The 27,841-nt window shown below is 34.9% G+C and overlaps 1 protein-coding gene across 2 annotated transcripts in view; it reads left to right on the forward strand.

The window, feature by feature from the left end:
• LOC150103461 (phagosome assembly factor 1) overlaps window positions 1-27,841 on the forward strand; it is a 408,178-nt gene that overhangs the window by 220,167 nt on the left and 160,170 nt on the right. For both annotated transcript variants that reach the window (XM_090398202.1, XM_090398201.1), the window contains one exon: window positions 11,608-11,691. In XM_090398202.1, the coding sequence (XP_090254328.1) occupies window positions 11,608-11,691 (84 nt within the window). The remainder of the gene's footprint in view (window positions 1-11,607; window positions 11,692-27,841) is intronic.

A 27,841-nucleotide genomic window follows, 5' to 3' on the forward strand; every position in this document is an offset into this window, starting at 1 on the left:
AGGCAGCTCGTAGTAAAGGTGGAGTAAGGTCCGATCACTTTCCTTAGTATTTCCCCCTAATGCAAAGCATCTTGCAGAGATGCATGATGCTTTTCATTAAAGGCAAAGGCCTGTTTCAACCCTTTATTGAGGTCTTGTCATTGGGAGCCAGAGCCATAAATGCCAAGGCTGAAGTGATGCAGAGTTTATAGATTTTACCTAAACAAGTTGCCACAAGGTGCTTTGACCTTATTAAATAAAAATCTCTCGATGAGAGTAAGATGTAGAAAGGTTTTTAGGGGAAAATACTAAGGAAAGTGATCAGAGCTTACTCCACCTTTACTACGAGTTGCCTCAGACTTGAACTATCTTCAGGCACAAACTTGACTTATTTGTCTGTTTGCTTCACTTGGGAAAAAAGGATTAAAACCTAGCTTATAAAATTTCTTTGTGTCTTTAACATAGTATATCCAAGTTAAAAAACTTTCTACATCTTACTCTCATCTGGAGATTTTTTTTATTTAATAAGGTCAAGCACCTTGTGGCAACTTGTTTAGGTAAAATCTATAAGCTCTGCATCACTTCAACCTTGGCATTTATGGGTCTGGCTCCCACTGATGAGACCTCAATAAAGATCGAAACCGATCTGTGTAGTGGCCCTTGCCTTTAATGCATAGCATCGTGCATCTCTGCAAGAGGATGTGCTTTGCATTAGGGGGAAATACTAAGGAAGGAGCTTACTCCACCTTTACTACGAGTTGCCTCAGACTTGAACTACGTTCAGGCGCAAACATGACTTATTTGTCTGTTTGCTTCACTTGGGAAAAAAGGATTAAAACCTAGCTTATAAAATTGAAGGATTTTATTGAAGTTTTATTGAACAAAACCGTAACATTAGAAGTGCTTTGTCAATTTTTGTTTAATTTGGATTATTACGAGTGGCAAGAAGAGGTAATACATGTCAAAATTACATAATTGCATTATCTCACTGACTTAGTGGTTCAGGCACTATAGGATTTGTTGAAGAAGTAGGAGGATGGAGTAAAACTGTAAATAGAAGTATTAGTCAATGAGAGAAGATCATTCCTGTATTGATGAAGAAGCTTGTGGAGAAGAAATCATCTGTTTATGATATGTATTGAATGACCAGAAAGAATGCTGGCTACCCAGTTTCATATGATGAAAGGTAGACTAGAGGATGGCAGTTTACTAAGGGCCTCAATTCCAGATGCAGTCACATGCTTGGGAAATGTCAAGGGAAACAGCACATTTATTCAAACCTTCCATTGTGTATGTCAGGTGATGAATGATGTTAGTTAAGAAATTTGCTTCAAATCTAGAGTAGTGGTATATACGCTGGTGGTTGTTGATACATTGATGGACCTTTAGGTATGAAGATGTTGACTTGATGAACTTCTCCATTATTTTGGATAGGCCAGTTGAATACAGTGGGTCAGTAGTTTGGTGGCAAACTTTTATCTCATTTGGTATATGTTAGATATATGCTTATATGCTTATATAACAGTGGTGTTATCTGGATGGCACTGCTGTTAGAAGGGTGGAAGCACAGAGTAGAAGTTCCATCCATTGGCCTTTGTAAGTGATCAGAAAGCATGACTGCCATTTGAAGGCGAATTTTTTGCTGTTGGACCTTTAAAAATCAGATTTGGATTTTATGGTGGTGGTGGTGGTGGTGGTAGTGGTAGTTGTGCTATAATGACTTTTAAACTGAAGGTGGGTTAATCAAGGAGATGATGGGGTTTGTCCTTAGAAATGCCAAGAAGATAAATTTCCAGTTTTAATTTAATTTCACTGCATTTGTTGACTTTGTATGGCAGTGGAGTTTTTGTCACATTAGCGCTATGGGTGGGATGAGAATTATTTTTTATTTTATTTTACATATATTTTTAATAATTTCATTTTTTTAAAATACAATTTAGAGATATTGCTCTAGAGACCCAACATGGAACTTTTCATGTCACTTCAGATCTCCAATAAGTGGGACAGTGGTCTCGCACCGGCAATGAAATTCATCAACCAACTAAAGAGAATGACAAACATCCATCCCCACTTTTACCACTCAGCCAACAGAGCTAGCAAATCATCCATTAAACTATGGCTTGGAAAGTGAGTGGAAATTTTACATGAAGTGACAATGGCTTTCTTGCTGGTGAGAATAACATCTGTAACTCTCAGCACAGGTGTTTTGGTTAGGAGGAGTCAAAGCAACATGACCATAGAAAGGAAGACAGTTTTGGAGGTCACCCTAACACCATTGTAGTGCCAAAGGATGCAAGGTTGATTGGTTGGGGAAAGTCATTCTATGGGAGAGAAAATTTGCATGTCTAAGTTGCAGAGAGGAGAGGAAGAGGTGGAGAGGGTTATCAGGTATTTGAGTTGATGACGTATGATTTGAGTTAGATCATAACAAATACTTCCCCATCTTTTATAACTTGGTCAGTGGAATTGGTAAGGAGAAGCCAGCCGTAGTTGTAGACATTGAGTAATCATCACTTAACGAGAAGATATCACCATTTGGGCAATTGGACTACAGCGTGTCAAGCTTCAGGAATAAGAAGTTGAAGAGGTTAGAAAGGTTTTTCATAATTTGGAGGGTAGTCAATACAGAAGATGAATCTTTCTTTTAAGGTTACACGATGATCAGCATTCATATTTATAAATTTAGGGACACAAAACACACGTGTCGAAAAGATTATTTTATTAATTATTAATAAAATAGAACTTGATGTTTCGACCCCTGTATCGAGGTCATCATCAGAAGGATACATGCGTATAAGGAACCAAGCTACACTCTAGCCTTGTATACCAGTAAACTAAATCTACATTGTTAATTAATCCTTTTTCCTAGCCTGACCTCTAGTGATAAAAAAAAAATTAAAATAAAAAAAAATAAAAAAAAATATATAAATAAATAAATAAAAAAATTACAACTACAATAAACTGCTGAAGTCCTCATGTGTTAATATTCTTCTGGATTTGTACAGTTCTGATTGTTATAATAAGATTTCCTTCAGTTGCTGTTGAATGTTACAAACACTTCACCAGGTTGCCTTCTTGTAGTGGGATTTTTCTTCAGCTAGAGTTTGGATTGTTATACAGGTTGCAGATGGGTCCTCCACATTCTTGGAACGGTTAGGCCATCATTTTTGTTGAGATTTGGATTATATTTGAGCATTTCACACGACTCTTTAAATTTCCTCTCAAACCAGGTTTGTGAAGTGTAGGTTATTATTTTTCCAGTCAATTCTGTGGTATGTTTGGAGTGCATGGTTAGAAAGGCCGGTTTTTCCAAAATGGAGGTATTTAATGTGTCATTTGTGTTCATCTTGTCTAATTGGGATAGTTCACCCTGTTTCCCCTATGTATGCTATGTTACATGTGCATTGTATTTTGTATTACCCTGGGTGGGCTAGGTGTGGAAGAGGATCTTTAGAAGAACTGAGTAGGTGTCCTAATTTATTCGGGGGTTTAAAGATAGTTTTAATGTTGTATTTGTGTAGTGTTCTGTCTATTTTTTCAGAAATGCCTCTAACATAAGGAATGGCAATAGCATTCCTGAAATCTATTTTGTTCTTACTGGTATCTTTGGGGAGGATCTTGTGAATAGTTTTCTTACTGTATCCATTTTTTATAAATGTTTGGTTGACGATCTTGTATTCCTGGTTTAGAGCTTGTTCATTAGAACAAATAGTTTGAGCTCTGTGTTTAAGGGTGCTTATGACACCTAGTTTTTGTGTTGGGTGGTGGTAAGAATTTTTGTGTATGTATTGGCCTGTGTGTAGGTTTGCGGTAGACTGAGAAGGAGAGACAGCCAGATGGAAGACGTGTGATAAGTGTGTCTAGGAACAGAAGAGAGTTGTTTTTTTCCATTTTGGTGGTGAATTGGATACGTTGTGTTGTTTGTTTAGGTGCCTAAGGAACGTATTTATGTGTCTGCTCTGTGTATTTTTGTGTAAATACACAAAGTAGACACACCACTATGTTAGCCAAAAAATTAACGGCCACACTCAAGGAATTGGTAGGTTAGTCCCCTTTCTACATAAAAAATACACAACATTTCATAAATTAAATTAAAAACATTACACTAAACGAGCAAGATTTATTAGTCAGCTTTGACATAATAAATCTTGGTCACAGAACATATTTCCACACGACATTATGTCCCTCTTTGCCCACGTACTGTGCTCCGGATATTTCATGTGGCAAAAACAATTTTTACCTTCAAAAAGAAGGTACACCCATGGGCTCACCGCTCCTCCCCCCAATAGCTAACTTTTATATGGAAGACTTTGAGCAACGTGCTCTAGAGACAGCATGTCTAAAGCCCAAAATTTGGCTCAGATACGTCGACGATATTTTTGCCATTTGGCCCCATGGCTGCGAAGCACTTAAAAAATATAAATAAAAAAATAAATAAAAAATAAATAAAATAAACTTTCAACACATTCTTCCTTAGGCACCTAAACAAACAACACAAACGTATCCAATTCACCACTGAAATGGAAAAAAACAACTCTCTTCCGTTCCTAGACACACTTATCACATGTCTTCCATCTGGCTGTCTCTCCTTCTCAGTCTACCGCAAACCTACACACACACACAGGCCAATACATACACAAAAATTCTTACCACCACCCAACACAAAAACTAGGTGTCATAAGCACCCTTAAACACAGAGTTCAAACTATTTGTTCTAATGAATAAGCTCTAAACCAGGAATACAAGATCGTCAACCAAACATTTATAAAAAATGGATACAGTAAGAAAACTATTCACAAGATCCTCCCCAAAGATACCAGTAAGAACAAAATAGATTTCAGGAATGCTATTGCCATTCCTTATGTTAGAGGCATTTCTGAAAAAATAGACAGAACACTACACAAATACAACATTAAAACTATCTTTAAACCCCCGAATAAATTAGGACACCTACTCAGTTCTTCTAAAGATCCTCTTCCACACCTAGCCCACCCAGGGTAATACAAAATACATAGCACATGTAACATAGCATACATAGGGGGAAACAGGGTGAACTATCCCAATTAGACAAGACGAACACAAACGACACATTAAATACCTCCATTTTGGAAAAACCGGCCTTTCTAACCATGCACTCCAAACATACCACAGAATTGACTGGAAAAATAATAACCTACACTTCACCAAAACCTGGTTTGAGAGGAAATTTAAAGAGTCGTGTGAAATGCTCAAATATAATCCAAATCTCAACAAAAATGATGGCCTAACCATTCCAAGAATGTGGAGGACCCATCTGCAACCTGTATAACAACCCATACTAGCCGAAGAAAAATCCCACTACAAGAAGACAACCTGGTGAAGTGTTTGTAACATTCAACAGCAACTGAAGGAAATCATATTATAACAATCAGAACTGTACAAATTCAGAAGAATATTAACACATGAGGACTTTAGCAGTTTATTGTAGTTGTAATTTATTTTATTTTATTTTATTTTTATTTATTTATATATTTTTTATTTTATTTTATTTTTTATTTTTTATCACTAGAGGTGAAGCTAGGAAAAAGGATTAATTAACTACGTAGATTTACTTTACCGGTATTCAAGGCTAGAGCATGTAACTTGGTTCCTTATACGCATGTATCCTTCTGATGACCTCGATACAGGGGTCGAAACTTTAAGTTCTATTTTATTTATAATTAATAAAATAATCTTTTCAACACGTGTTTTGTGTCTCTAAATTTATAAATATGAACAGAAGATGAATGTTACTGAAAGGGACAAGGAAATCCTAAACCAGAGAGGGTCAGAAGTATTGTATTCTTAATTTGGCATTCTCTGGCAAGCAATATCAGATCTTAGAAAGATACACATGGCACTCTTAATGCAAAATGAATCAGTCTACCTTTATCTAAATTACAGAATGTAATTTAGATAAAGGCAGACTGTGGTTGTAATTGTGTTTTTGTCAAAAATAGGTGTTCTAGTTTGGATGTATATGAGTGATGTACATAATTTATGCTGTGGATGTTGAACTAGATGTGAAAATGATTTTTTTTTTTTTGTCAGATTTTTAATGTTTTTTGTTGTTTTCTGCTTAGTTTATTTTATTTGTTTTATAATTTTTTCTGGAGTGTCACTACAAAAACCCATTTCAAACACTGATTGTTGTACTTTTTGTGGTTAGTTTCTGAAATAGTTGAATAAAGAGTAATTAAAATTACCTATAGGTTCCGTTAAAAATAGGATTTAGGTTCCGTTAAAAATAGGATTTAGGTTCCGTTAAAAATAGGATTTAGGTTCCATTAAAAATAGGATTTAAGTTCCATTAAAAATAGGATTTATTAAAAGTATGCATGGTGGTTTGATGCAGTAAAAATTAGTATTTAGTGAGTTATATTTCACTACTTGTTACAAGGTGTCTTCAGAAAAGTGTACTACTAATAATAAAACATTTAAAAGGTGCAAGTTATGCACTTACAAGTCTTAGTCATAACTGAATGTGCCGAACACTATTACAGTGCACATTACATCACATAATAGAGGGCATATTGCACAGGAACCTGTGAATCCTATTGTCACAGTGATCATAAAGTGGAGTTGGATGGAGGAAATTCTTACTCAGTGATGAACTTCGCAAAGGCATTTGACAGGATTACACATGGATTCTGTATAAATTCGAGCAAATGGGAATGGATCCAAAGCTGGTGATTTGGATTAGAGGGTGGCTGATGAGCAGATATCAAAGAGTGGTTTATGGACGAGCTGAGTTCAGGAGAAAGAAGGTGACTAGTGATGTACCTCAGGGCTCAGTACTTGGTCCTCTGTTGTTTAATTTGTACATTAATGATATTGGAAATAATTTGACAGAAAATATCCACTTGTTTACTGATGATGCAAAATTGGGAAGAGCAATAGTCAATGAAGGTGATGTAGATATCTCACAGAATGACTTAAATATGCTGGCAGTATGAGCAAAGGTAAATGGCTGTCTGTTTAATGTGGCTAAGTAAGGTGATGTACTTCGGGAGGATGAGATCACATGCTATGTACTATATTAATGGAATTGAACTGCAAGAAGTTGATGAGGCAAGGGACTTGGGGGTTATTGTGGACAGAGGGCATATTGCATAGGTGGCCAAACCAGTGCATCAGATTACATAGTTGTTGAAGAGCACACTGACAAGCAGGGATAAGGAAGTTATTGTTCCACTTTATAAGGCCACATCTGGACTATTGTGCACAGATCTGGTCACCTGGATTCCTTTGTGATGAAGAAATGGTGGAGAGGATCCAGAGGCGAGTGACAAAGATTGTTGCAGGTCTGTTGAATGTTTCCTATGAGGAAAAATTGAAGGTCAGTGGGCTCCAAAAGCTAGCTGATAGGCGTAAGAAAGGAGATATGATAGAAGATAAGTTATGGATCCAAGAGTCGAGTTAGAAATAAAGCACTTGATCAAAGACTAGAGACTACTGATATGACATGTTAACAATATAGATATGAGAGTTCTGAGAAAGATTAGAAGAGTGAAAAGATGGCATCAATGGCATGAATAAAAATGAAGTTATTAGAAAGGAACTGACATTGTTAACATTCAAGAATGCGTGAGCAGAGCTAATCTAAGGTGCTATGGCCACTTAAATAGAATTGGTGAGGAGAGGTTAGCAAAACAGGTGTTCGATGCCAAGATGGCAGGAAAGAGACCTAGAGGAAGACCAAGATCTAGGTGGATTGATTCAGTCAGAAGTGCCTTGGAAGCATGAAATGTTAAATATAACAATATTGGAGTGCTCACAAGTAATAGACTAATTTGGAGGAAAATTGTTGATAGAAGGTTAATAATAATGTAAATTTAATCATGTATTGCTGTCATAGTAGCACTACTTGAGGTTACATATCAGGAAATTGATGACGATGATTAATAAACTAAAGATTGAATCCATATATGAGCAACAAATCTTTAAAGGCACCTGTGGCATAACTATAAACAACAATTTACATGATAACCACAGTAATTAACTTTAATGAAATGAAAGTACATATATTTCACACTGAAAATAACAGTACATCAACAATGCGTCGAAACAAGCAAATCAAAGAAGCACGAATACAAGATACATACAACAATTGTTATGATAGGTTTCACGGTATAAAAAGAACACAGATGGTTAAGAAAATAACTATTTATTAACTTAAAAGCTAATATTTCGCTGGTAATATATCCAGCATCTTCAGAGCACACAACACAAAGTTTGTTACAAAGGCAAGACAACCACAATCCGGTGTAACAGCGGGGACAGTATAAGTGATTGCAGCGTGCAACACAAGACTAAAGTCCTGATATGGCGCCATCTAGGTTTAAAAAAATATATATATAAAAAAAATAAATAAATAAATAAAATTTAAAAAAAAAAAATCAAAGTTTTGAAATAGTAGTCCAAATGATAAAAAATAAAAGTAATAAATATTAATTTGGTCTTAGGATGACTGTCTCCCAAATCTTTGGTAGATTTATGCAGCCATACTTGTTAAGGTTTGGGGTATGTTTCAAGGCTTCTGTTGCGTCCAGGAACAACCTCTCTGACTTGTAGAAGCTTCTGTGCATTACTTTTGTTTCTTTCCAATTGATCCTGTGTGTAGGGGTATCCAAAGCATGGTCTGCCAGACCCGACTTACCATAGCGAAAGTGTCGGATATATTTTTTGTGTTCACTGAGGCGGATGTCCACATTTCTTCCTGTCTGTCCGTAGTATGCTTGATGGCAATAACAGGGCACTTCATAGACACCAGGATGTGATAAAGGAGTGCATTTGTCCTTAGGTGAACGGATGAGAGTTGCTAATTTTTTATAAGGTTTAAATACTGTGCGTAATTGGTGTTTGTTAAGCACCCTAGATATCTTTTCAGATGTGCCTTTAATGTATGGGATGGTGATTGTTTTGTTGTAGTCTTCTGTGGTAGATAGAGAGGATTTATGGGTAGCATTTAGTATGTTATCGATTTTACGGGGATTATAACCATTGTTTAAGAAGGTTTGACGTAGGTGAGAAAGTTCAGCAGTGAGAGCAATGTCATTGGAACAGATTGCTCTAGCTCTATGGGTTAGTGTTTTTAAGATACCGTATTGTTGAGAAGGGTGGTGGTGTGATTGTTTGTGTAAGTATCTCCCTGTATGTGTGGGTTTTCTGTAAACAGAAAATGATAAGGAACCTTCTGGAAGACGTGTGATCAGTGTGTCCAAGAAAGGCAGGCAGTCATTGGCTTCTAGTTCCATTGTAAAGTGGATTTTAGGATGCTGGCTATTTAGATGCACTAAAAATGTATTCAATGTGTCTGGGCCGTGTGGCCAAATGGCAAACACATCGTCAACATAGCGTAGCCAGAGGCTAGGTTTGAGAGTGGCTGTGTTGATAGCTAATTTTTCCAGATGTTCTATGTAGAAGTTGTTACACTGGATTGTGGTTGTCTTTGTGTTGTAACAAACTTTGTGTTGTGTGCTCTGAAGATGCTGGATATATTACCAGCGAAATATTAGCTTTTAAGTTAATAAATAGTTATTTTCTTAACCATCTGTGTTCTTTTTATACCGTGAAACCTATCATAACATGTCTGACGAACACATAAGCCTATCCACGCGTATACAACAATTGGTTCAACCTGAATTGGAACGATTGTCTCTCTCTCAAAAGTTTGGGAGATTCTCATTCTATGTAAACATCAAAAATAGTTTTAATATTATTTATTAATATTAATTTCTAGCACTCTGCAACTTTTTTTTAATTGGTAAACAGATTATTTTATACAGGTATCCGTTGATTAACGCAGTTAATTAATCCCTCGATGTTACCGCGTATATCAAAATCATGTTAATCAAATCTAATAATGATAAAAATTACAATTCGTCCATGATTGATTACTGTATTAATAATTTGTTTTATATGCTACTCTTTATGGAAAGATAAGAAATAATGCAAAGTAAATGTTTAATAAATACTTGTACCTACATTATTTACTGCAATTTTTTTATCAAAAGAAGTTATCAAGAGTCGTTTGAACAGTTTTAGTTTTTTCTTATCGGCATAAATTCTACGATAACAAGCAAAATGACTCTCCAGACCTCGGCAAACAAGTAATAAACCATAAAGAAAAAACACTGCAAATATAATACATGATGGTACAAATTAAGTGAATATTGAATCCAACATTATTTCATAGCTGAATATAGAAACTACAAGAGTTTCGTGCCGAATATATAGAAACTAAAAGTTTCGGCAGATGCAAGCATAAGCAACCTTATGGGCAACTCGTATTAAAGGTGGAGTAAGCTCCAGATCACTTTCCTTAGTATTTTCCATAATGTAAAACACATCTCCTAGAGGACACGTATGATAAATATTGAATCCAACATTATTTCATAGCTGAATATAGAAACTACAAGAGTTTCCTGCCGAATATATAGAAAAAAGTTTTGGCAGATGCAAGCTCCAGATCACTTTCCTTAGTATTTTCCATAAAGCACATCTCCTAGAGGACATATATGATAAATAAGCCTTTGGCTCTCTATTTCAGTAATATATGATGGTTTATTTATTTTCAGTTACAACCTAGAAATTATTGAACAAAGAATAATAAATTAAAAAACAACAACAACTAAACCATACTATGCTGACATCGGAGGTCGCGGTATCTCTCAGATACAATTTACCGTCAAATATCACAAACCATTACATAACGTGCGTTAAACCAAACTGACAGCAAAAAAACAGTACGTAACATATGAATGCACAGTTACTCATGACCTCCAAGCTATACACTGAATTGCGTAAGTACAGTATATTTATATTAAACATTTTGCATGTATCTGTCAGATCAGCTGTGAGCTCCTCAGGGTTAAAGGCGCGTTAATCAAAACTCTTGCCGCATATATCAAGGGATTGCCGCAATTAATTTCGCCACATTAATCAAATCCCATGTTCAACAAGGGATACCTGTATACCTTGTATTTCCGCTTCTTTGATTTGCTTGTTTCGACACAGGTGATGTATTGCTATTTTCAGTGTGAAATATCTGTACTTTCATTTCATTAAAGTTGATTACTGTGGTTACCATGTAAATTGTAGTTTATAGTTATGCCACAGGTATTTTTTTTTTTTCTTCTGATAAATGGTAAGTGAAATGGATCATTGGAGGAAATGGTGAGTATATCATCTCTGAATGAATTTAAAGAGAGGTATGATAGGTGGGATGTGTGTTTGTGGAGAGCAGATAAATGAGTTCTTGTATTCAGTAGAGGTTTCTATATAAAATGTGATTGTCTCACAAATCTTGATTACCTCTGTATTAATTCTAAATAATCCAGTGTAATGTAGAATGTCTTCCTAAAGAATGGACAGAATACTGTGATAGTGAAACAATTTGATCTAGTTTTCTCTGAACATTTTTTTTCTGCATAATGTGTTAACAATTGTGAATAATAGTATTGAAAAGTAATAAATGTAGGATTTTTTTGAAGTCACTTACATTCTAGTCAAATTATTCTTAAATTTATTCTGCAGCAAACAGCTAAATAAAAATGTTTTATGTGTTATGTTATTCTTTCAAATTATGCTATAACTTTGTATTTACAGAATCCTCTTGCCATGGATCTTATAATAAATCTTTCTCAGGATGGAATAAGGCTCATATTTGATTCTCTTTCTCAACGACTTAAGGTAAAAGAAAGATTTCATTTTGTTTTGTGCAAGAATTTTTGTTTTGCTATAAATTTTAGAAAATTGAACTATACTCTCTACAGTTAGTTTATTCATATTTTCCTTTGTTTATTGTTTTTAAAAACAGTTAGTTAAAATGAGCTTAATCCTAAATAGCCTTTATGTTAGCCTGTTTCCCATGCTTGAGTTTAATTACCCTTTTATGTTCACTTTATTCAATTAAAGCTTATAGCACTATTCTCTTAAATTATACTTAAATAATGCCACTTTACCAGAGCATAAGTTATTCAGGCTAACAACCATACCAATATCTCTTTCTGATTTAGAGAAGTGTTTTCTTCAAGCCTCTGACATACACCTAATAACCAATGTGAATGCAGGGCATGGGAATATTATAGGAGTTAGTTATTTGGGAAATTTGACAATAATAGTCAAATTTCCCAAATAACTAACTCCTGAGCCACTCTCTGGATGCAAAAAAGACAAACTAGCAATCATTATCTCTTATCCTGAAACTAAATAAACAAATAAAATAAAATAATAATAATAAATAAATAAATAAATAAAATAAAATAAAATACAAATATATATAATATGGAAAAAACACTAACAATAAGGGAAATATACATATCTAATTATAGAAAACACTACTGTCTAGCCAGGGAGTGGCCAGAATCCACTTTTGGGAAGCTGTCCCCCGAAAAACTGGAGAGAGACCCCAACCCCAAAAGTGAAATTAAAGAGAAAATCCTATTAGGTCTATAACTATCCCCCCCCCATCGCCTTCAGGACAAAACACTCACTTCATCTTTCCTATCTTCTTCTCTCTTAAGACCATAGCTTCATACGAGACTGTCGAGTCTGCCACAGGAAGCAAGAGACTTGTTCCTGTAAGAGTTGATTACAACCTGGAAAAATGCAGATAATGTCAGTACTCAAGAAACAAGATGACAATCAACTAAGGTAGTGATAGAGTGGTGAAAAAGTTGCTGAAACCATTCTACCTATGACTTTGTAATGAATACAACCTTTTCTGTTTTGAGTGGATGAAAATCCAATACCACTAACAAAAAAAGGTACTAATTATGCAATTAGTAAAACAGCGATCTGGTATTCAAACAAATGTTAGCTAAAATGAGAGAAATCTGGTGGGAAGCAGTATATGTACAGGTTCATACTGTATGTATGTATGTATGTATGTATGTATGCATGCATGCATGTATATATATGTGTATAGAGAGGCTTAAGTGTTGTTGATTATTCATAATAGTGCTCCACTGTTTAAACAACACTAATAGAAGAAAAAATATAATTAATTTATTTAAGTTACCATTTCACTGGTCCTCTACCCAGCATCCACAGAGCACAAATTACAACTATGACAAGCACACAGCACTCAACTAAATCATTGTAGAAACAGTAACCAAAAATGAATCAATTTTCTAACATGGCACCCTGTATGGGTAGGGTACCCATGAAGCCAATTTGAAGATATCAGGATATCTGGTTTGAACGAATGTCTCCTAGATCTTCAGTGGACCAATGCAGCCATACCTATTGAGGCTTGGGAAGCACCTCAAAGCCAGTTCAGATTCCATGAACAGCTCTCAGGCTCCATAGTGACTTTTGCATTATATGTCTTCCTCCATTTAATCCTATGTGAAAGAGCATCCAGAGCATGGTCCACAAGTCCCAACCCACCACACACATGACATGATCGTGGATGTAATATTTGTGTTCTTCATGGTGTATGTTTACTGATCTATCAGACTGTCTAAAGTAGTCTAAACAGTAAGCACAAGGAACCTTATACATTCCAGGATGTGCAAGAGGATGAAGTTCATCTTTATGAGAATGGATGAAGATATATAGCTGAATGAGTACTTTGAAAGTGGCATAGAGATTATATTTGCAGAGAACTTGAGCTTTCCGTTGTACTCTGAATACAAGGGATGGAAATTATTTTGCTGTGTTGCTAGCTGCAGGAGGGATAGGGATCTGTCAGGGTTAGATATTTTATTAATGTTTTAGCATGTTCATTCCAGGAAGTGTCTTAGTTGTTTTTTTGTTAGAATTTTATTTGTAAAATTAGCATTTGTTAACTGCCTTAATGATATAAAAAATCTCAAATGCGGTTTGAACTGATTTCAATTTATATATATATATATATATATATATATGCATGTTATTTGCTTTACATAAATCATTTGTTGTCTGCATCCACTGACTGCGCTATAATCAGGTGTTATCATGTATTTTCTGCAACTGAAAATTTGAAACAGGATGTTTGGACAAATTTATTGTAATAAATATGTTTGTAGCTACAATAAAACTGTTTTGCCTGTGTGTGTGTGTGTGTGTAGCATAGTGTCTGTGAGAGGGGAGGTATTTTTCATTGTGGAGGATCATTTTTCAATCTAGTTATCTCTAACAGTTAAGGCCTAAAAGTTTTGGAGTGGCTACACTGCATGATTCAGGTCAAATTTCAGATTATTGAAAAAGAGCTCTCATAGTTTCCATGTATTAAAAAAATAAAAATAAAAGGGAATAAAGCTGGATGTGAGAATTACAGAGAAATTTCTCTACTAAGTATTCCAAGTAAGATTTATGCAAGCATACTAGAAAAGAGATTAAGAAAAATTGTGGAAGAGAAAAACAAGCTGGGTTCAGACCACATTGAGATTAGCAAGATCAGATTTTCACTGTATGACAAACAGTTGACAAATCATGAGAATATGACAAGGATTTGTATTTATAGATCTGGAATAGACATACAACTAGATGCTCAAAGAAAAGTTTTTCAAAACACTACAACTATATGGGGTAAATGGAACATTATCCAGAGCAATACATAGTCTATATTTAAGTTGTAAGTTAACAGTTAGAATTGAAGGAAATACAGGGTGATGGTTTGATGTAAAATCAGTAGTAAGACAAGGATGCACATTATCTCCACTCTTATTCATCATCTCTGTGGATTGCATTATGAAAGATAGTGGTATTATACCTGATACCTGATATTAGAATTGGAGATATCAAACTTAGCTCTTTACTTTATGCAGATGATGTTGTACTCCTAAACACTTCAAGTGCAAGTCTCCAGGGTTCTCTAAGTAAATTATATAACATTTGTAAGAAATTTAGCATGAAAATCAGCAATAAAATGACCAAAACTATGAAAATATGTAGGGACATAGAAAACTTCATCTTCATTCTTAATAGAAAACCTATAGACCAAGTAAAATATTTCAGCTTTTAAGGCACAGTTTTTAGTGAAGATTAAATTTGGAAATAGTGGAATAAAATATAAAATTAGTGAAATTAAATTTGGAAAGACAACAGAATAAGCAAAGCTAGTATGGTGGAGAGTCAGTTGAATAAATTTCTATGGAATAAGAGAGGAATTAGCCAAAACACCAAACTAGCAGTTAGAAGACAATGTTCAAACCTGTTTTAAGTTATGAATCTTGAGAGGTGGGTTAGAAATAAAACATTTGATCAAAACCTAGAGACCACAGATTGAGAGTTCTGAGAAAAATTGGGAGAATGAACAGACGGCATCAATGGCAAAATCATATTAAAAATGTAGTTATTAGTAAGGAACTTGCCGTTGTTAGCATAGCCACTTAAATAGATTTAGTGAGGAAAGGTTAGCAAAACAGATGTTTGATGACAAGATGGCAGGAAAGAGATCCAAAACATGACCAAGGTCTAGGTGGGCTGATTCAGTTAGAAGAGCCTTATATGTGTGAAATGTTGGATATGACAATACAAGAGTGCTGCTAGTAATGGACTAATTTGGAGGAAAATTTGTTGATAGGAGATTAATAATAATAATAAATAACCTCTTTCCACACATCCTTACCTTTAATACCAAATCTTGAGATAAATGAAATGCCATCTCTTATGCCACTAAAGTTCACTCTTTGTAATAACCGTGTCACATGTATTTCTTCATCCCCCCCCCCAAAGTGTCCAGATTAAGCATATAAGGTCAAACATCTAATTTGCTTTCTTTGGCCAAGTATTTACTTGTTTCTAAACAGTTCTTGGTTGAATTGCATATCTGGTAATCATAAAATACCGTGTTTGTGTGAGCTAGCACGTAAGCAATCCTTAAATCTTTACTCAACATAGGAGATGGCAGTTAGGTTGATTAGTGAGAAGTCATCTTCATCAGTTTATTCCATTCATAATCTGCTTCATGTATTTTTACAGATAATTCAATGGTTGTTGTTCCTTAGAGGTGGTGTCAAGAATTTCCTCATTTTCCTCTAAGTGTATTAAGAAATTTAGGATTTATTTGCCGGTCTTATTATCTCAATCAATGTAAAAAGCAGCAAGTTCAGTTCCTGTATACACATTTTCTCCAGAAACTCAAATAATCAAAAAAAAAAGCAACAGAGTGTTGCTTACTTTTTTTTAAATTTCATATTCTACTGGTAATTATTCTACAACTTGAAAATTTATGAATATAGTGCTTGGAGTAATCTCTGGAAGCTGGCTAAGGTTGGAAGTATGTGATATCCAGGTTCTTCTTATGGTGTGTGTGTGTGTGTGTGTGGAATGAACTATCATTAGATGTTGTAAGTGCATTTTTGGTGTTCAAAGAGAGTGATGTGTATTTAAGTATGAGTGTCTAAATGGGCCACCCCTCTGAGTCCTTGAATCCTGGAAGGTGCATGCAGCCTGTTCCTTATGACATCAACTCTTTACCTTCCAGATTATTAATTTATTCTTTATAAATCAATTTTAAATCAATTCTCTATAAAGTAATGGGAAAATCTATGGAACATTCAACTTCTACACCACCTGGAAACAAACCTCTCTGCTGATAAATTCTTGCCATTATTGATCAAAAGAAATATGTTTTCTTATGTCATCTATCTTTGGACAAAGGCAATGGAAAAGTTTAGAGAAACTAGTTGCTCTTAAAATATCTGCAGTATTTGATTGGGTTAGCACAAATGTTTTGCAATTTGTCAATCTTTTGACTTCTGCAACTGAATTGCCAAGTTTCTTTCTTCACATATTAGGTCATTATGTGTAATGATGTCTTTATCCTGAAACTTTGCAGCTGATGCATGAGTATCACAGGGAATCATTATTTTACCTAAAAGAATGATTTCCCTAGCAGAATCTTTTTGCTAAATCAAAGCCAAATAGTTGCAAAACACTTCAATTATATGTGTTTTGCAACCTAAATATCAATTTCTCCCATTTCCTGTGAAAAAAATTTCAATGTACAGTTTTGATATCCCAGTTCTAAAAATTTTAGAATATTCTAACATGAAAGCATAAAAATTTTTAGTCTCACAGTAATTTAAAAAAATCTCAAAAAAAAAAAAAAAAAAAAAGAATCATTTGCTAAACAACAACAAAAAAAAGATACCTCTAAAATTCCAAGAAAATAGCTCTATACAAAACAAAACAAAAAAATAATACATGATGTAAACATAACATGCAGTAGCTGCTCGACACTTCTTTTCAGTAACTTTCTCTCTCTCTCTTTTCCTCTTCATTTGTTCTTTCTGCTGCTATTCTTTGTGACAGCCATTTCTGTTATGTATTCCAAGAGGGTATAAGCTGCAACTCTTGAAATGTAATGCTAACAAGTCCTTTCTTTCTCTTCAATTTCCATAGTACTAATATACTATCGAACAACCTCTCTCTGTGTGTGATTACTTATATATGAGGGTGGTCTGAAAAGTTCTTGGCCCAACAATGAAAAAATGAATTTATAATTTCAAAATTATTTTTATTTTTCAACATGATATTCCTTAAGACTAATACATTTACTCTAGCGAAGCTCCAGTGCCATTATCCCATCCCTGTAGTGGTTCTCAGTAAGATTTGCAAAACACGCCTCTACAACTGCAATCACCTCTTGATTCGAAGAAAAAGACTGACCAGCAAGGAAGAGTTTTAGTTTTGGGAAAAGATAGAAGTCAGAGGGAGCCAAATCTGGGGAATAGGATGATTGTTCCAACAATTCATAGTGTAGATCCCTTAATTTTCCCATTGCCAAAACACCTCTGTGGGCAGGTGCATTGTCTTCGTTGTCCTGTTGAAAGATGATTTTTTCTTCTGCAAACCGGTCTTTTCTCACGAATTTTGTCGTCTAGTCTGGTTAAAAGATCGGAATAACATTCCCCGGTTATTGTTTTATCCTTTTCAAGATAATTAATAAACAAAATGCCTTTAGCATCCCAAAACACCGATGCCATGACCTTTGCTGCTCATGTAACTGACTTTGTCTTCTTTGGCACTGAACAACCAGCTTCTGTCCACTGTTTTGACTGCTGTTTGGATTCTGGTGTGTAACAGTGAATCCAAGTCTCATCCATAGTAATAAATCGACGCACAAAATCAGTTTTATTCTTGTTAAAATGTCCCAAGCACTGTTCAGAGATTTTCATGCAGTGCGTTCTGGTTAAAAGATCGGAAAAATATTCCCCTGTTATTGTTTTATCTTTTTCAAGATAATTAATAAACAAAATGCCTTTAGCATCTCCAAGCACTGTTCAGAGATTTTCATGCAAGTGTTTTTTTCATCTGCTGTGAGCAAGCATCACCCATCTTGCTCACAGCAAGATGGGTGCCATGTTATGCACTTGATCATTGATTTCTAGTGTTGTTACAATTTTTGGAAGTCCTTCACGTGGATCATCTTCAAGGCTGGTACGGCCATGTTTAAACTTGGTAGCCCATTTCTTAATTGGTAATTACTTTACGGAATTAACAACGCATATAAAGTATATTAATAAAGATAACTTTAATAAATAACTTCTATATTTCGGCAATGTCACGTTGACATCTTCAGGAACATAAAGATATGATATGTGCACGCAGGCACTAACAAAAGCAAATGAGGAAGAAAGCAAGAAACTAATATTGTTCCTAAAGTCCTAATGGTGCCCTCTGGTGGGCTAATTTAGTTGACTTGGCAGTTGGGCTGAAGTTCTCAAAATGTAAGTCTCCCAAATTTGGGGTAGTTTCATGCACCCAAATTTGTTGAGGTTAGGAACGTTCTTTAGAGCTGCTGAAGATTCCTTGAATAATCTCTCGTATTTAAACTTGCTGCGGTGTATTATTTTTGTTTTCTTCCAACAAATTCTATGGTGGGTATCTAAGGCATGGTCTGCCAGCCCAGAGCGGCTGTACTGGTGAAACCGGATGTAGTCTTTGTGTTCTGAAATCCTAACCTAAATAAATATATGATTGTGTAAAATTTCTCACAGTATGGAAAACTAAGTTTAAGGATGTCCGTCCAATAATTAAGGCTGTTAATTAGTGAGAAGTCATCTTTATGTATGACCAATGTATAAGCCTTGCTACTAGAACCATTTCTTAATTGTCAAAAATGAAGGAGAGGAGTGTCCATAAACTTTATGAACTTCGAATGAATTTCTTTTGGCGTTAAACCTTCTTTTACAAAGAATTTTATAACTGCACAATACTTGATTTTATTCATTTCAAGGGATACAGACAACTGTATCCCTTTTGCTTCAGACAGCTGTATAAAACAAACTACTTGATAGAATGACTTGCAATTTCATATGGATGCTTATGACAGATGTACCAACTTAGAAAAAAAAAATCTTGCTGATAGTGTTGCCCTCTATGACCGAGAACTTTTCAGACTACTCTCGTATATAATATATAACATTTTGAATCACCGTGTCCACTCCATCCCATTAACCTAAATAAATATATGATTGTGTGAAATTTCTCACAGTATGGAAAACTAAGTTTAATGATGTCCGTCCAATAATTAAGGCTGTTGATTAGTGAGAAGTCATCTTTATCAGTTTATTCCATTCACATTCTGCTTCATGTATTTTCTACAGATACAGATAATTCAGTGGTTGCTGTTCCTTAGAGGTGGTGTCAGGAATTTCCCCATTTCCCTCTAAGTGCATTAAGAAATGACCAGTGCTCATGGAGAGTATTCTTTGTTCTTATTCTAATCATTTGCATTTCCTTTATTTTGCTTATGCATGCTGCAGTTCTACATTGTACTCTCAATGCTGTTCCTATGACAGCAACAGAATATTAAAATCATTAAGCTAACATTTAATTTTAACTGAATAAACAAATGCTGAATATCTGATTTTCAATTTATCTGAAGCACCAAATAATCAAACTGAAGCATATTGAATTAAAAAATTAAATTTTCAAAAAAATAAAGTTTGAAAGGAAAAAAAAATTAAAAATTGATTTTATAAAAGATTATAGAATAATTTTAAAATTTATGTGGTAATACTTCACCTGCAGTGCAACTACATGAAAATACAGAACATTAATTAAAAATAAAAGAATACAGTATAAAAATTAGAAAAAAAAAATATACTTATTGCCTTAAATAACAATAGAAATATTAATAGAACTTTGAATTTAAATTGTTAAATATAAAGAATAATTATGGCTTTAATAATCAAAATAGTTGTGATAAATTGTGATGTAGAAAAACATTTTGGGGAGATTTTTTTTTTTTTTTTTTTTTGAAAAAATCTAGTTCTGTTCATTAATATTTCCAGCTTCTAAAAAACAACTTTTGCTGTATATTTGGCAGCTACTACTGACATTTTTTTGCCATTTCATTCAAAATGGAAAACATGATTTTACACTTTAGCTTCAATGTGATTTATTAAAATATATAATGATCTCATCGTTAATGTTTTTCTGCATTTGCTTCTGCTTTCAACCTGTTCGCAATACAGTAGTAGAGATGATCAAAACTGCCATAATTTACTTCTGTTTTTCTTTTCATCATTACAATTTTCTGATGCTCTGGATATAGGAATATTATTGATTCATTTATGAATAATATTCCTTTAAGAAAGGTATAAAGGAATATTATTGATTTCTTCATCACTTGATATTTCTAAATCAAATTCAGATTTCTCATTAATTAGACTGCTTTTAATATAAATCGGGGTGCTTATGGATCAAAGCTGTATAACTGAGAGGAGACCTCCACACCTTTAAAGGAATGTGGAGAACAAGACCCCCCGTTGTTTTTGCCAGGGAACCAGGGCGAACCACAAAAAGTCTGGTACAGCCTCTGCTACTAATGGCTCACGCAAAAAGTTAAACAAGTTTGAGCGTGGTTAGTAGTTGAAAGGGGTTCAATCGTTTGATGCTGTTGCCACACTCTCCCTCGATTAGTCTTTGGACTCCCTGGAGGTGTCACATAATAATAATAATAAAGTCAGCTACTGGAACAAATCCTAAAACACACCCCAACTCAATATCACCAGAATTGAAGATCGATACTATCAACATAAGAAGCTTGAATGGCAAAGAAATGGAGTTAGCTGAGGAATTAGATAAGTACCAGATCGAGGGGGTGATTGAAACAAAAAAGACCAAAACTGGTGAGTTCTTTCTGAGCAATAAATACAAAATGTTATATTCAGGCAATGACAATCAAGTAAAGAAGGAGTAGCCATAGTATTCAACACTAAATATGAGGTTAATCTTCTTGAATGGCAGGCAATCTCAAGTAAAGTGATGTGGACAAATATGAGAATGGGGAACTGGACAATGAGACTTATTTGTGCCTATGGTCCCACAGAAGGTTCTTCTAAGGTAGAAGTGGAGGAATTTTTTGAGACTTTAGAGAAAGCAACTGACACAATGAAAATGAAAAGTTGGTCCTTGTTAGGGATCTAAATAGCAGAATGGTACATATAATTATGAATGTACATCGTCTTCTGTTTTGGCCCCTTCAGATCTTCCCGGAAACGAACAAATAAATTCTGAAATTGTATCCTAGATCCAATTATATCACTGTAATTTTTGATTAAAATTTACGAAAATATAGCTAAAATAGTTCTTTATTTTTTGATGTATCATAAATCAAGTTATGAGAAATTCTCGAGTTCAGTGTAAAAAAAAATTGTATAAACAAAGCTAATCTGTAGGTAACATTATACTGTAAAGTGGTTTTCATTTGTTTTTCATTTCCTGTTCATTTTTTTGCCACTTTATTCAAAAAAACTTTTTTGGCAAAGTGCTGAACATTAATCGCACACACAAGAAAAATACTAGGCGCCAGCGCTGTTGCCAGACATACAAAAATATTTTGGGAAAATTTGGAGAAAAGAGCAAAGCTAATAATAATGGCAAATACTTGTTGGATTTTGCTCAGGATATGGACTGGTTATTACTAACACCATGTTCCAACCTAAAAATGTGCAGAAATTCACATGGAGAGAAGAGGCAAGGAATAAGAAAAGTCTCATTGACTATGTTATTGTTGATAGTGATGTTTTCTCTCTGGTTCCGGACATTGGAGTGTACAGAGGATTTGAAATTGGAAGTGATCACCATTTAGTCTTAAGCAGGATAAAATTGAATTTCATATTGAAAAGAAGAACATGTAAGAAAGTTTTAAAGCGAATAAAAGTTGAGCAGCTCTCAGATGTGAACTGTAGACTAAAATACAAAAAGGTTATTCAAGAAAAAATGAAAGAGTTTGAGAACAGGAATCAAACCTTGGAGATTCACTGGCAAGCTCTGCATAAAACATTGATTGATTCAGCCAGAGAGGCATGTGGTGAAGTTGTCTGCAAGGATAAAAAAATCAGAACTCCCTGGTGGGCACAGGAAGTAAGAGGCAAAATGAAGGAAAAGAAGAAAGCATATCAAAATTTCCTGGCAAATAAGTCAGCTTGTGCTCTTAGAGAATACAGAGACAAATGTAAGAAAGCTAAACACTGTGCAAAACTAGCTAAACAAAAGTCATGGGAAGACTTTGGTAAGAACATAGAAAATAAATATCAAGAAGGTGGCAAGATATTCTGGAGGTTGTTGAAGAAGCTCAGAAATGGAGGAAAGAATGCTGTAAAAGGAATTACAGATGATAAAGGGGATATGAAAACTGGAGAAAAAGATATCTTTGAAGTATGGAGTAATTACTTCGAAAAATTGCAAAATGACACTAGCAGTGATAACAGCCCAGTGATAAAAAAACACTGACCAGGCATGCAATCAGGATTATATATCCATACTTGAAGTAGAAAACAGCCATCAAAAATCCGAAATGTGGAAAGGCAGCTGGAGTAGATGATATTAGACCAGAAATGCTTAAGTATGGAGGTATAAATGTTTTACAGTGGCTATACTGCATAGTTCAGTACAGTTTTTCCAGTACTGATTCACTGGACAGAAGGACGAATTCCCAATGATTGGAGTAGAGATTTCATAATACCCATATATAAAAAGGGAAATAAAACTGATTGTGAGAATTACAGAGGTATTTCTCTACTGAGTGTTCCTGCTAAGATTTATGTCAGTATACTTGAGAAACGGTTGAGAAGGATTGTGGAAGAGAAGCTTGGTGAGAAACAGGCTGGATTCAGGGCAAATAGAGGCTGTCAGGATCAGATATTCACATTACGACAAATAGTTGATAAGTCATGGGAATATAACAAACATCATTAATGAAATAAAGAGCCAAAAATCTTCACTTCGGCGATGTAAAAATTATTTAAATTAAGGGGATTATCAGACATATAGCTAGCTATATTTGACATGAAACTCTTTGATTTCTATCTTAGAGTTTCTTATTTGGCTTTGAAATGATGTAGGATTGAATATCAGCTTAATTTAAATAATAACAAAGATCTGTATTTAAGTTTTGTAGATCTGGAAAAAGCATATGACAAGGTGCCAAGAGAGAAGTTATTCAAAACGCTACAGTTGTATGGTGTCAGTGGATCATTATATCAAGCAATACTTAGTCTTTATTTGAGTTGTAAATCAGCAGTTAGAATTCAAGAAAGTACAGGGAGATGGTTTAATATTAAATCTGGTGTCAGACAAGGATGTACATTATCACCTCTGTTATTCATTATCTATATGGATTACATTATGAAGGAACGTGGTATTAAATCTGATATCAAAATTGGACATGTTAATGTCAGCTCCTTGCTTTATGCAGATGATGTTATACTTCTAAATAAATCTGCTACAAGTCTGCAAGATTTCCTGACTAAATTGAATAACTGTTGTGATAGATATGGTATGAAGGTCAGCAAGAACAAGACAAAGATAATGAAATTACTAAATCACTTAAGAAATTGACAAACGTAGATATGAATATAAATTAAATTACACTTAAATAAATATTTCCGATATTTTGGCAACTTCACGTTGCCATCTTCAAAAGGAACTTACAAAAAAAGGCACGTGCATGTAGGCACTACAACACAGTAACTAAGAATGAAGTGATGAAGCTATTGTTCTCCTAAAAGTCCTGATGGTGTTCTCTAAAGAGCTAAGTAGGTGTTCTTGGCCGTTGGGCTGAAGGTCTACTGATGTAAGTCTCCCAATTTTGGGGCAGTCTCATACAACCAAATTTGTTAAGGTTTGGAGAGTTTCTTAGGGCTGAGGCTGATTTCATAAATAGTGTTACTGTAGCTTTCTTCCACCGTATTCTGTGGCATGTATCCAGAGCATGCTCTGCAAGACCAGAACGGCTGTACTTGTGAAAATGGGTGTAGTCCTTGTGTTCAGAAATTCTGATATTCGCTGTCCTGCCTGTTTGGCCAAAGTAAGACAGTTTACAGCTGCAAGGGACCTGGTATACACCAGGTAGGTCTAGGGGAAGTGGTTGGTCTTTAGTAGAGCAGATAAGGGATGCCAGTTTTCTGTATGGTCTGTAACAGGAGGTCAAGTCATGTTTTTTTAAGATTTTGGTAATTTTTTCTGAAGTGCCTCGGATGTAGGGAATGGTGATGGATTTAGAGTAATCCTTGTTGTGGAGGGGTTTGTAGGTTTCAATATTTTTTGGATTTTGGGGGGGTAGCCATTGGCTGAGAAAGTGTTGAGGATGTGATTTAGTTCAGTGTTTAGGGCCATGTCATTAGAACAGATTAGTTTAGCCCTGTTGTATAGTGTTTTCACCACTCCATATTGTTGTGAAGGGGGGGGGGGATTGTTGGTGAATGTACCTGCCTGTATGGGTGGGTTTTCTATAAGCTGAGAAAACCAAGGTTCCATCAGGCTGGCAGGTGACTAGTGTGTCTAGGAAAGGGAGGCTGTTGTTTTCCATGGTGAACTTGATTCTGGGGTGTTGGTTGTTTAAGTGTGTTAAGGAGAGTAGAGTGTATCAGAGCCATGTGGCCAAATAGCGAACACATCATCAACGTAGTGAAGCCATATGATTAGTTTTTGTGGGGCAGAAGCTAAGGCTTTTTCTTCAAAGGTCTCCATAAAGAAATTGGCCAAGGGTGGGGAGAGTGGTGAACCCATAGCTGTCCCCTCTATTTGTTTGTAGAATTTTCCCTGCCAAACGAAATAGCCTGAGTTCATTGTGAACTGAAATAGGGCTGAGATATCGGGAGAAAATTTAGCTTGGATTAGCTCTAAAGTTTCCTTGAGTGGGACATTTGTGAATAAGGAAGAGATGTCAAAGCTGACCATTATGTCGGTATGTTGGAGTGAAAGGTTTTCTGTGCTGGCTTAAAGTGGGCTGAGTTTTTTATGTGTGATGGTGTGTTGCCAGTATATTGTGAGCACTTTGGCCAAATGTTTAGCTAATTTGTATGTGGGAGAATCAATGCCATCCACTATGGGATGTAATGACACATTTTCTTTATGTATTTTTTGGAGTCCATAAATACAGGGGAGGAGGCGTATAGAGTTAAACAACTTTAATCTGTTGGTAACTTCTACAGGCCAAGAAGTGACTTTCTTAAGGAGCCTGTGAAGTTTTCTGATTTGTGAGTTGGTGGGATTATAATCGATAGGGAGGTAAGTAGCCCGATCTAATAGAAGAGCATCAAGCTTACCTGTAGTAGTCCTTTTGGTTAAACACTACAGTTGCATTTCCCTTATTCACTTTGGTGATAACTATTTCTTTATTATTTTTCATTTCCTGCAGAGCTTTATATTCCTTGTTGGATATGTTGGTTTTTGGTGGTCTTGCTTTGGAGAGGACACAAGCTACATCCAGTCTTACACTGTTGGCAATTTGATTTCGAAGGTGGCAGATTCCACGTTCGATTTGGATCATAATATCCTCACTAGGTATTTTTCTGAGCGCAGTGGTGAAGTTGTGGTCATGTGAAAGCATGTTAATCTCAGGTGGTATGGTCACTTAAACAGAATGGGCGAGGAAAGATTAGCAAAACACGTGTTCTCTGCCAGGTTGGCAGGAAAACGACCCAGATGAAGACCAAGATATAGGTGGATTGATACTGTAAAAAGTGCCTTAGAAGATTTTTCATATAGTACTATCATATCCTGTACACCCCTTGAGAGTAAATGTAAGGAATTTGATGATGATTAACATAAATCAGTCTTGTCTGACCTGAAAAATCTAACTTTAAATCTTGGATCTAATATTGTAGATATAATATTTATTTTAGAATAAAATATCACTTCTATTAATTTTTTTCATTGTGCCTATTCCAGAAAAAAAATAAATAAATGTTCATCTTTACATAAATACAGTTTTCATTATAGTGATAGTTGGGAGCATTTCTAAAATTAAAGCAAACATTTGAACTCATGGTTTTGATACTTTCCTTAAAAGCTTCAATAAATTTAGCAGTTGTTCCAGTAAATACCATTGATTTCAACTTAAAAGTATTTAACTCTGCAGAGGTCGTAGTCGAAAAAATTGCAGCATAGGTCGTGTGTATCTCAGAGATACATTCATTACTAGTGTGTGCTAAAATGCAATAAAACTTTAAAAAAACACTGCAGATATAATACATGATGGTTTATTTATTTTCAGTTACAATCTAGAAATTATTGAACAAAGAAAAAAACAACTAAACCAATACTATACTGACATTGGAGTTCACAGTATCTCTACTTTACAAACTAACTGATAGGTGAATAAAAGGAGATACGATAGATGCATATAAATTATTAAAGGGAGGGGGGGGTTATAGGATTGATACTAAAAACTTTTTTTTTGTACATAGGGATCACCACTGGAAATTGTATAAGAGTGTGATTAGTAAGGATATTAGGGCTAGATTTTTTTGCTTGAATGCCCATAAATGGGCCCAGAGGTGGTTGTGATTGCCACTGGTGAGTGAATTCAAGGAGAGGTATGATAGATATTGTGTGAATAATTGTTCGAGTGGATCTCCCACAATGAGTCTTTGACTCCATGGAGATGCCTGAGAAATAATAATGTTGCAATCTTCAAAATAATTACTCCAGACATCTAGAATGTCTTCTGTTTTTATTTCACTTTTATCATTTCTGATTCCCTTTTCTAAGCTTTTTCAATTGCCTCCAGACTAGTGGCGGCTCGTCCATAAGGACTACATTGAATGCAGTTCCAGCGTTGAGTATACTAGCCAGTACTACTCGCTAGTATACTCAACACTGGAGCTGCATTCAATGCAGTCCTTATGGATGAGTCGCCAGTACTCCAGACCTTTTTCTACCTTTCCTTCAGACCACATTACTTGCTGGGAACTTTTGATATGATTTATTGTTTTCCATGATTCCCCTCTTTAACCTCCTGAGTCAACTCATTTTTATAGACTTAACCACATGTCACCATGGAAGAATCAGTCAATATTTTCTTCAGCCTGCTACTGAATCTCTAAGTTTGGTTCTTTTCAAACTCTTTCATTGTTTTTTGAATAATATTTGTATGGTTATCTACAGTTCATTTCTGAAAGTTGCTAGACCTTGGATTCTTTTTAAAATATCTTACCCATTTATTTTTGTTATGATAATTCCTTTCTAATATACTTAAAACTAAATGATGATCGCTTCCTTTCAAATCCCTGTATATTCCTCAATGATATAGTCAATAAGAATTTTCTTATTTCTTATTTTTTTTTTTTTTATTTGCATCAGCATTTTTGTACATCTTTGTGTTGGAACATGATGTCAAGGATGACTGGTCCATGTCCTGAACATAAATATGGTGGCGTTTGTTAAATTATTATTATTAAGAGAGACCTCCAGGGAGTCAGAGACTCATCAAGGGAGGTCACATACTACACACACTATCATACTTATTCGTGAATTCATTCGCACTGCTTGCACTCACAGCATCCAATGGCAATCCATTCCAATCATGCACCACCTTCTGAGAGAAAAATCTAGCCCTCACATCCTTCTTGGTGGCCTTTCTTCTCAGCTTCCAAGGATGCCCTCTTGTCCT

The sequence above is a fragment of the Typopeltis vanoorti genome, chromosome 9 (assembly GCF_054136105.1).
Source record: "Typopeltis vanoorti isolate ZY-2024b chromosome 9, IOZ_Tvanoo_1.0, whole genome shotgun sequence".
Classification (NCBI taxonomy): Eukaryota; Metazoa; Arthropoda; class Arachnida; order Uropygi; family Thelyphonidae; genus Typopeltis; species Typopeltis vanoorti.